The 11662-nt window shown below is 36.5% G+C and overlaps 1 protein-coding gene across 1 annotated transcript in view; it reads left to right on the forward strand.

The window, feature by feature from the left end:
- The window catches only part of COCH (cochlin), a 22658-nt gene extending 12423 nt beyond the window's left edge, over positions 1–10235 (forward strand). Inside the window, exons 3-10 of the mRNA XM_009993927.1 lie at positions 2044–2177; positions 3147–3209; positions 4041–4085; positions 4172–4319; positions 6080–6183; positions 7046–7272; positions 8609–9125; positions 9854–10235. Coding sequence (XP_009992229.1) covers positions 2044–2177; positions 3147–3209; positions 4041–4085; positions 4172–4319; positions 6080–6183; positions 7046–7272; positions 8609–9125; positions 9854–10029 — 1414 coding nt within the window. The 3' untranslated portion in view covers positions 10030–10235. The remainder of the gene's footprint in view (positions 1–2043; positions 2178–3146; positions 3210–4040; positions 4086–4171; positions 4320–6079; positions 6184–7045; positions 7273–8608; positions 9126–9853) is intronic.
- The last annotated feature ends 1427 nt before the right edge of the window (positions 10236–11662 follow it).

Genomic DNA, 11662 nt, shown 5'->3' on the forward strand with positions numbered 1-11662 from the left:
TTAATAAAGCTGTAGTTCATGTTATATTGACATTTAATATCAGCCCCACCTATAATTAAAAATAATGGAACTGTCAGATGGAAATAGTGTATCTTCAGAAGGCAGTTGAGCTTTATGACTTGTGATAAATACAGAATCAAAAATTTTCAATAAGTAGACAAGGAGCAAATAAATCTACTCTAGTTTCAGTGGAAAGCTTCCAGATTTGATGGAGACTATCTAGATTATTTTTTTTTTTCTTTTTACCCTGAATGATTATGTGGCAATTGAAAGGAAAGACTGGTAGATAAAATGGAACAGTGTAGACAGAACTGGTCACACTGTGACTAAAACAAGATTAAATGATTGCTTACAGGAATAATTCTTTGGCTGTGAATGTGTTTGTGAGTTTAATTCAGCCAGTGCTTGAAGTTTCAAGTTCACAACAAAGGAAGGAGGAAGAGGTACTAAGCTCTTCTTTGTAGTTAACTTGAGCGTAGATCAGGTTTGCTGATACAATCCCTAAGTAGCTTCACTAAAATTGCAATTATAAATTTAAACTAGAAACTCTTCCAATTAAACACATGTATTCTATTTCTGACACATTTCTGTATCCATTAAGACAGAGACACTAGTGAAGGCTTGAGTGCCAAAGTGAACCAGGTAGTGGAGCAGAACATTATGTTCTAATTGGATTGAAATATTCTAAATACATTAATATTTCATTTTTGCTCAAGATAATTTTGTCTTACTGCATTTTTCCTGTTATTTAAAAATAACCAGTCTCTCATATATTTTTCCCTCATTACTTTAAAAGAAATGTTAAAGTGTTCTTTGTGTTCGCTAACTTCACACTCATTCCAGGTAACTTTACCAAAGCTCCTCTGTATGTATATTTTATACAGTTTCCTAGGTGAGAAAGTATCTGTATATTTTGATACTATAATAATCTTCTAAGTGATAAGAATTAAATCTTAAATACATTTATGAAATCTATTTAATACATTAAATATGACTGTGGTTATATACCAGAGTTCAATTTAGAAATGCAAATCACATCCATGAATGAGGAATGTATTTTAACAGCAGTCCACAAGGAGATTCATGTGGAAGCTGCCTTTGCCACAGATACCCAGAGCTCATATTACCACAAATAAATGCAAGGTTTTCTCAGCTCTAGTCTTGATTATTCTACTTCTGCAATATTTGCAATCAGACAAGCAGGAAGCCTAACAGATGAGAAAAATAAACACAAAGGCGCAAGTAGCTGTTTAAATAGTCTTGAAATGGTTGGTTGCCTCCCACAGTGCTGTACCTGCCCAAGCATCAAGCTTTAACTCGCTCTTGGAGAAGCTCAGAATTGAATTTTGGCCTCTAAAAATATTAACTGTTCTTTCAGTAGCACAGAAAAAGAGAGCTGAACAGTTCCGAGGCATATTATTGTCACTTGAGTTATCCAAAAACAAACAACGCCAAGAGCCTCTCTGCCTGCAAAAACAGTGAAGTTCTCTTTGGGCTGCTTTAACCCTGAATTTTCTGAAATAAGATGCTTTAGGCTCTGCTCATATAATTATCAGTAACTTGGTTGCTGCTATCAGTGCTGCATACCATTTCTGAGTTAGTTAACAAGAGACCCTATGTATCCATTACTATTATAAGCAGCAATTTTTCTTTCCAGTTTTCTTAGTTTTGGTCATTTTGTAGCTAAGCATACTGAATTTTGTTTCAGTCACAAATATTTATGAGGCAGAATGAGCTCAAATATGTTTTGCTGGCGCTCTATCTTTTAGGAACTGATATATTCTTGAAAGAGTCTGAACACTGCCAGAATTGTAGAATTTCCAGAATTATTTTTTTTTTTCCCCCTGTGTGGTGCTCTGCAGAACAGTTTCTTTCAAAAGTCTTTTCAGCAATTTATGGCTTGCTTTAGACTGAACACAACCACTTGCCTCTATGGTGTCTTTTTTGGGGAGCTAGTGTCCAATGTACTAATAATGGTATAACTGTATTGTCTTTTCTTGCTATAAAAAAGTCTGATTTATAACAACTCTTTTTGTCTCTCAGGGGGGTGATCACCAATGCCGGAGGAGCTGTAAGGGTCCAGACTCTCCCAGGACAGGAAAACTACCCTGCTGTAAATGCCAATGGGATCCAGTCTCAGGTGCTCTCTAGATGGGCTTCATCTTTCTCAGTGACTCGTAGGTGGATCACTTAATTTTACAAACTACATTTGAAGTACTAACAGAACTCTAAGAAACTTCTTCAGTGCTCCTGCATGCATTAAAAAAAAAAAAAAAAGTGATTGCTATCTGAAATGTAGTAACAAAAGTTTTTATTTTAACTCATTCTTTTATCTACGTTTTTCTACAATTTCCTTAAAATACTATTCCCTTTAAAGAGCTTATGCAACGTTCCCTGCAAACAGAACACTGACCCTTCGAAAGTAGCAATAATGTCACCTCAGATGTGATGTGGTCACTGAGCTCCAGTATGACACTGTTTTTTTTCACAAGTTTTTGTCTGTGTAGCTGACATACCAGGCCTGATTGCAAACTAGTTATCATGCCCTGCCACCTGGGGGAGGTTAAACCACCCTCCTAAAAATGTATAAAGCAGCCTACTGGTTATGTATGTTGTGGTGGTTTCAAAAATACTAAACTGTATGTGTTTTCTGGTATATTCTTTTCAAGTTTGGGAAATAGATCTCTCTAATGTTTTCTTACTGTTTACATAGCTAAAATTCAGCCTGCTATCTTTCAAATACTAGTAATCTTTGTGGAGTGTCTGTTGCAAATTAATAGCTAAGAACTCAGAATTATAGGTGCTCTTGGTGAGGGTTTAAGTGAAATTAATTCTCCAGATCAAGTCCTGAATTTATCTGCGAGAAATAATGGTTACTACACCTCAGAACCTCTCATATGCTGGAGTAACTCATCAGCTGCTATTGTTTAAATGCAGAAGCTGAAAGGAGACATTAATTACCTGTAAAACAAGGAGTGCAATACTGGATTATACCAAAGGTCCATCTAGACCTGGGTCCTACTCCCAGAGTATCTAAGGAAAAATGGTGAAGAAAGGCTATTGGAAATACAGTATTCTTCAAGCACTTCTAATTTCATCTAAATACACTAAAATATAGTAAATCTATTCTTTCAATATTTTAACAGGTACCAAGAATACAGCACTTGAAGCAGTTGGACGATCAGTATCCACGGCACGTCCTGCTACAGGTACGAGGTCTCTGCCACAAGGGAAGCCTGCTCTGTTCAGAAGTGTTGCAGGGTGTGAATCCTGCCTGAAGAGCTATGTTTCATAGGATTGGTTCGTTTTTAAAGAAGAAAATATGTACATCTGCTTTTGCAGTGTATCTTCCATCAGTAAAATGAGGAATCATTCGTAATTAGGCAAATTTATTTCAGTAGTGTTCATATAAATAAAAAAAACAAAACCACAACAAAACCACAACCTTGAATGAATTTGGAAGAGTAATACAGGTAACATTAGGAAGGAAAGAGTTCATGAGCTCTTAGGATACATTCCTATTAAGTGGCAGAGAAGACAGAGATAAGGTATTTCTTCTTCCAGAACTACTCAGGTGAGTGCTGCCAGGACTTACCTAGCAGAAATAGAGAGGTTATGGGAATTTCTCCACAGAAAATGCTGTCAGATGCTTGATCAGTTTTTATGAAAGTCAGTGGTATGAAATTACTGGACTTGGATTTTGTGTGCCAACAGACCCAAAACATTACAATTGTGCACTGTACAGCAGCTTGGTAACTGAGAAGTAGCAGCACTTTGAGTGGTGAGCCACAGCAACCCAACCCGCTTGCCTTGCAGGAATCAGCCAGGCAGGTGTGGAAAGGAAGGTTACACTGTTTTGCTTGGAAAAGAATATTCCCTAATGAGCGAACCAGCAGTAGTGCAAGTTTAATAATTAAAGCAACTGATAGTTCTTACTGCAAATAGATTGCAGTGTAATTCTTGAGGTCTGAGCTTTTTCTGGTTAAATTCTGGTTGTTCATCTTGTTCTTAAATGATCCATGCTGTTTCCTTCATTGAAGGTAAAAGACCTAAGAAGCCACTTGATAAAAAGGCTGGGAACAAAGGTAGGAACTCAGATTTAACTTTTGCAAAGCAAAATCCTAACATGTACTTGGTGTTAAGTAAGTCTAAATATTTTGGATATTCACAGACTGTAAAGCTGATATTGCATTTCTCATTGATGGAAGTTACAACATTGGCCAACGTAGATTTAATTTGCAGAAAAACTTTGTTGGAAAAGTAGCTGTGATGTTGGGAATTGGAACAGAAGGGCCTCATGTTGGAGTTGTACAAGCCAGGTAAGAACAGAGCTATCAAAATATAACTGATTAATAAAATAAACAATTAACATATCACTCCCTGTTTTGCAGAACAATATTCACTCAATAGTAGCAGAAGAATAGCAAAGGAAAACAAACTTTTTCCAGCTGTAGCACTGTTTGCTCATAGCACATATAGAGGTGTATGTCCATGTGAGAAAATGTGGAAAATGTGATCATCTTCTGCCTCTGTGAAACCTGATCTTTGGATAGAGAGAGCAGCTGGACTTCCCACAGCCTGTCTGCTGCTGACAGTTTTGTAGCTCACCTTAGTAAAACAGCCAAACCACTCAGCAAAGGAGAGATGGCTTTGTTTTAACAAGTTGTAGAGAGACAATTGTCACAAATGGCTACTGCATGTACAAAACAAAACAAAAAAGCTTTTACCAGTCTATAATAAGGTTAATACAGCTAATATTTTCAAATTGCAAATGGTCACTTTTTATTTCAAGACTGTTCATACTGCTATGTATGTTTTCAGGCTGCAAAACAGTCTGAAAGCCACTGCAACATCCAACATGTTTGTAGCAGGTTTTTTGGAGCTACAGTGCAGTTTGCTAGTGCCCAGCAATAGCAGTTTTCCAAGGCTTAACCACTTTGGCTATTGCTTATGGAATAAAGGGAGCACAAAGAGGCCTTTAATTCTCTTATTTCAAGAAGGTGAAACGTCTGTTCGATGAATACAGTGTTTCTCTATCACAACTTTCATCATTAAAGTCTGTTCCTCTCCCTTTCCTTTAGACAACTGCAGAGTAGATGTCTGCATCTGATTTAAAGGCCTAGTTTTAAAATGGTGCTTCATGGTCATCAGACCACATTCACAAGACAACCACCTGAACTGCTTTGGATGCCTCTTTTAGGATGTAATGAATTCCAGTCTGAAAAATCCAGTTCACTGCAGACATCAAAAGCTAGGGGAAATAGCTTTGCTATGCTAGGTTTAAATACTGTAAGGTGAAGGACAAATTGTGTATTAACTCAGTCATTGGTTGAGCACCTGGAATATTCAGTTCTTCATTAGAGGAGCTGAAGCATCTTATAAGCATCTTATACCCCAACATGTATTATTGTGACACTTATTCTGCCATGAGATGCAGCGTGGCAGACCAGCTCTTGCTTGCTGTCAGGGTTTATTTTAGTGACACTAATGCAGGATCAGACCATTTATTCACAGCAGCTGCTCTTTGACCTGTATGTGTGTATCTTTCTACTCTTTGCATCACACAAGTAATGTAATTTCTTTGCATTATTTACTACAAATAAAAAGTGACTTTTTGAAACTTAGGATACCTAAAGTCTTTAATTTCTTAAATGGAGTCAGTAGCTAACATTCTTTAAACCATCCCAAATTAAATAACTCAAACTGCATTTCACATATTTTTTTAATGAAGAAGGCATTTCTCATACAAATAGCAGAAAAGCTGCCTATTTTCAATTACACAAATAAGTTTTCTTTAACTAGGGGCATGTTCAGGTTTTTTCTGTATATATTTTCAACCTGATGTTTTTAGCTGTTTGATAAGCCTAAGAAATCAGCCTTAGTTCTTAATCTACCCACTCAGGTAAATAATTCCTCTTGCTAAGAATTGTGAGAATTATGAAGCAAGGAGCATAATTCTATTTTAGTAATTAAAAAAATAGATCAAGAACTAAATTATTCATGTATTTTAGCTTACTAATGCTATAGCAGGATGAAAAGTGAACTACATACTTTATTACCCTGTTTTATTTTTCCACAGTGAACATCCAAAAATTGAATTCTATCTGAAAAACTTCACTGCTGCTAAAGATGTTTTGTTTGCCATAAAGGAATTAGGGTTCAGAGGAGGCAATTCTAATACAGGTGAGTTCATACTTCCATGCAAATAGAAATTACTGCTTCACATATTTATATATATATATACACACACACACACATATATATATATATGTATTTTTATGTGTGTGTGTGTACCTCATAGGGTTCTTTTGAATCAGTTAGGTAAGAAAGTGTTTTAAATGCCACAGTCATTTTAGTCAGGTTCAGCATTTTTCCACTGAACAACGCCATGGATTGTATTTAATTTCCAAAAGTTAGAGTTGGCTATTACACATTTAGTTGGAGCAGAAGGGCAAATATAACTTCCTGTGCTTAAACAGTAGTTGACTTTTCACTAGCTATAGAGTGACATCTTGAAACAAATTCATATTTAAAAGGCTTAGAGTTTCTCTATTTTTGTACTGGCTAATTAAGGAGTTAAAATAAACTCGGAATAAGTAATAAGTGGTTGTGAAGATAGATGTCTGCCAAATCAAGAAACTGAGTGTTACAAACACATTGCATTTCACAAGCTAAATTTAGGTAGCTCCTCAACTTTCTTCCTTCCAATCCATTTGGCAGACACTAATATATCTACTTCCTAGTACAAAACTAGACCTGTGGGTGAAAAAATGTGAGTGATTTCTTCAGCTTCATCTGTGGGCTTCGGGTTTTCTTCTGGGGGTGGTTTGGTTTTGCTTTTTTGGACGGTTTTGGTTTGTTTTCAAGCTTATAAATTGCTCAAACTTCATTATTATCAAGTGTCCCAGGACACTATTTTGCTTTTATACTTGGTGAAACCTGCAATCGTAACAGAAATCCATAAATCCAGCACAATTTCATGCAGGGACCTGGTGCCAAATGTAATCACATTTGTTCTTCATATTCCTTTTTCTGTTCAAACTAGGAAAGGCTTTGAAGTACACAGCTCAGAAATTCTTCTCTTTGGAAAATGGAGCACGCAAAGGAATTCCCAAGATCATTGTTGTGTTCCTAGATGGCTGGCCCTCAGATGATCTAGAAGAAGCTGGCATAGTGGCCAGAGAATTTGGAGTCAATGTGTTCATTGTATCTGTAGCAAAACCCACAACAGAGGAGCTGGGAATGGTGCAAGACATTGGTTTTGTTGACAAAGTAAGAGAATAGTATAATTATATGGTTTTTTACTCATTGGTATGATTGTAGAGAATTTGCATCATGCTAAAATCCTAATGAACTAATTCTTAATATTTATATATATGTATCTCCAATGAAGTGATTTAAAAGGATCACAGTAGAAAACCTAAGCAGTACTGTTTGGTTTTTTTCCTGGTAAAGGGGCTACAAAAAAGGGTATGAAAGTGCTGTCACTATCCTCCAAGTTCAGAGACTTGGCCATGTTGTAGCTCCTGGATTTTGTAATAACATGAGTCTCAGAGTAGAAGAATCTCCTATTCTAGGTACAGTTAAATGTGTCATAGGCCATGAAATGCAGCTATGATATCGCCCATCCTGAAATGGCAGACAGGGAAGCATATCTTTCAGTACCTGCTCTATGGATGATTATTTACTTACTTTAATTACAAACAGGACAGAAAAAAATGGAAAAAATCCACATCATAACAGGTTCTTTACAGTCTTTACTTACTCTCCAATGAGAAAACCTCTCATTTCCCACAGGGAGGTTTTAGATGTCTGATTTCAGCAGAAATTTCATAGCTCAGGACATGAACAGAATGAAGCACCACATCTTTGCTGCTTCTAGGCATAGGATGGCTTGCTGCTGATCCCAGTCATAGTGCAGGAAGGTCCAACTCCTACGTACTTACAGACACAGAAAGACATAACCTCCAGTGACCAAGGCCTGCCCCCCCTTCCTCATTTTTGTCTTAACCAGAGTAGTTACCAACTTTGTAGAGCTGATGTTAAGTGGAACTTCCTCCTCAATTACCTTGTGCGTTACATGCATCTCATGGAAGTAAGAGGAAAAAGAAATTTTACTTTGAATGACCTAGAGCTATATTTTTAGCCAACTGTATGTGTTTATGACATTTTAGATTAAACAAATAAAAGGTTTATCAGGTTCAAAGGGAAAACACAGACACTAATTTTCAGTGTGTAAGAAAAAATACAGAGCAGTCAATTCCTTTGATATTCAGTATCATGACTGAGTTCATTTTCAAAAAACATAATTACAATTTCTAGTTGTTACAGTTCTTATGAATAAAATTATTTTAAATTTCCTGAGGTTGTGGGATAGAGCTGACTTTATTATTGAATAAAATAAGCTATATTGGAGTATTCAGTGCCTTGAATTGAAGATGTTTGTCTTCAATTTCTTTAAAAACAAACAAGTAAAAACCTACCCCAAACTCCCACCACCAGACTCCATTTCTAACGTGCCTTTGAGAACAAATCACCCAGATGTCTGATTGTTATCCATACAGCCACTGTGTCAGTATTCACCTGTTGAATTTTTGTTTTCAACCAGGCTGTTTGTCGAAACAATGGCTTCTTCTCTTACCAAATGCCCACCTGGTTTGGCACTACCAAATATGTGAAACCTCTTGTCCAGAAGTTGTGCTCACACGAGCAGATGCTGTGCAGTAAGACGTGCTACAACTCCGTCAACATCGGCTTCTTGATAGATGGTTCCAGCAGCGTTGGAGAAAGCAACTTCCGCCTTGTGCTTGAATTCATCAGCAACGTTGCTAAGGCTTTTGAGATCTCTGACATAGGTTCCAAGATTGCAGCTGTGCAGTTCACATACGACCAGCGTACCGAGTTCAGCTTCACAGACTACACCACAAAAGAAAAGGTCCTCTCAGCTATCCGGAACATTCGCTACATGAGTGGTGGCACCGCTACTGGCGATGCCATTTCTTTCACTACCAGAAACGTGTTTGGGCCAATGAAAGATGGACCTAACAAAAATTTCCTTGTTGTTTTGACCGATGGTCAGTCTTACGATGATGTTAGAGGACCTTCTGCTGCCGCACAAAAAGCAGGTGAGTGACACAGCTTTAAAAGCAATGGAAGTTAACTAATCCCATTTATGCTGTATTGTAAATGTTAAGATTTTAAATAAAGTTTGCAAATACAGCCCCAGGGAATCAGGTATCTGTACTTGTTTTAAATTCAGGAACGTGTGAGCTCTAAGTACCTGTTTTCCATTAGGATGAAAATCAGCACTGTGGAGCCAGGTGTAAGTGGACTGACTCATGACAATTTAAACAAAAACATACACCCAGTCTTACTTTCCTGAACAGGGAAGAAATTAGTAGATTTAAAACAAAGAGCCATGTTGTGAAGCCACAACCAATGATACCATCCAATATAGCATTACTCCTGCACTCCATCATCATCTAGGAAGGAAAGAGGCAGTTTTGCTCCAAAAAGCTTATTGGGCTGCTCATGCTTGAAAGCACTAAGCATACACAAAGTATCAGAAATTGTTTTCTAAATAATTTTACAAAATGTTACATGTAACTGCTACATTCAGATTGTCACTCAAAAAAACCATCTAAGACACTAGCTCCTTAAGACATCCCATATTCCCTTCCAGATTCTTACTGAGACAAATCTGCAAATTACTGATATTTAGTGGCAAAGACTGCAGGTACTGAAACATGCTTTTTCAAGCCAGATTAGTTAATAGCTTTAGAAATGGCTGGGGTTTTTTTTGTATCCATAGGCAAAACTTTCCTAACTATTTTTTTGTATTATTATATTGTAGGAATAACAGTCTTCTCTGTCGGTGTTGCCTGGGCACCTCTGGATGATCTGAAAGACATGGCTTCTGAACCAAGAGAATCTCATACTTTCTTCACTAGGGAGTTCACAGGATTGGAGCAGATGGTTCCTGATCTTATTAGGGGCATCTGTAAAGATTTTTTGGACTCTAAACAATGAAGTGAAAATCTGCTGTTGGATATTACTAATTGGAAACAAAAAATAATGAAATTGAAACAGTCCCTCTCAAGTACAGATGTTTCATTCTTGTATATACTATCATACTGCAAGGGAAGACTGGCTAGTTTTTTGTTTCTGTAGTCAGTTGAGGATTCATGTGGGCTTGTTAGAAGTTGCACTTAATACTGAAATGCAGAATTTGGCCAACAGCTATTGTTTCCTGTATAGAGTATCCCCAAGATTAAAGCTATGCATATCATGCACTTCAGGCTAACAGACCTCAGCAAAGAAAACAATACAGTTCTGACACTTTTGCTGCCACTTGCTAGATGTCTTCATATGAGTTAAAAGTACTTTTACATACACAGTACTATCTTCTATAAGCCTACTGTAGATTATGATTCTGTAACTTTTCAAGGAGTTCTAATAGCATGAAGTACTTCCAGTGCTTCACTTGTGCAACATCCATTGTTTCCAGGCAGTTTAAGAAAAGGCATGACTGTAGCTAAGCAGAATTTTTACTAGTTGGGGTCTTGCTTTGTGAATGATACTGACATCAGGTTGGCAAAGCTTACATCAGAAGAGGTTTAACTTCCACACACAGGTTTCTGTGGACCTATGTTGCTTGGTTCTTCTGGCACACATTTTGAAAGATATTTAAGGCATAGTAGTTTGTTTTGAGGATCTGGATCCTAATATATTAGCTGATACTGCTGCTTCCTACACCATTGAAGTCAACAGTGATATTCCTAATTTATCTGATAACCAGATTTTTTTCCTGTCTACTGCTTTGCACTATCGTAATTTTACAAAGTTGTTATTGGCTAGACAGTTAGAGACCAGAATCTTGGACAAAGAGATTGAATTAGACCACACACTGAGAACTCAAAGCATTAAAATTCAAATCCAAAGGTATCTCAAACCTTGAAACTTAACTGATTTTAGATCAGATTTCATGGTTAGAAAAAAAAAAGAAAACAGGCAGACACTTAAATGGGATTCAATAGCCCACAGAATAACAGCTTTCTAATGCTAGTAAAAACATCTTCAGAGTTGTGTGAGGTTCTTTGAAGATGAAATAATATTTTTTTAAAAACAGCTTTAATTTGATTAGTGACCTAATAATGTGTTGATATTCTTACACCAACATGCATGTGGTTAAAATGATGCAATATTTCACTGAGTTATTCCAGATTAATGGAGTATTCTTTAGAAAATAAAAGGGTTTTGCAAATGAAATATATAGTAAAAAACAAAACAGCACTTTCCCTATAAATATAGGGTTTCCCTTTTTTCATACCTCCCCTGCTATTGATTGTAAAATTCATAGTGGTTATGGAGTGGCACAGAAGGGGTTGTATTCATCAGGCTTTTGTTGTGCATTTTTAAATTAACTTATGACTGGCTATGTATTACACTAAACATGAATGGCAGAGATACCTTGTATTTTTCTATCAATTGTTATCCTTAATTTTGTTATGTGTTTATAGAGAAGAGTATTCAGCTATTGCTGTATAAATTCATATGCAATATCAACTTTGTGCAAAAGTTTAATTCATATACTTTATGAACTTTTTACAGAAATATATATTGCAAGAAAACTGGGATTGCTGCTCTTTTAATATCCTGTGAC

Source organism: Chaetura pelagica, unplaced genomic scaffold (assembly GCF_000747805.2).
Source record: "Chaetura pelagica isolate M959 unplaced genomic scaffold, ChaPel_1.0 scaffold11, whole genome shotgun sequence".
NCBI classification, from domain to species: domain Eukaryota; kingdom Metazoa; phylum Chordata; class Aves; order Apodiformes; family Apodidae; genus Chaetura; species Chaetura pelagica.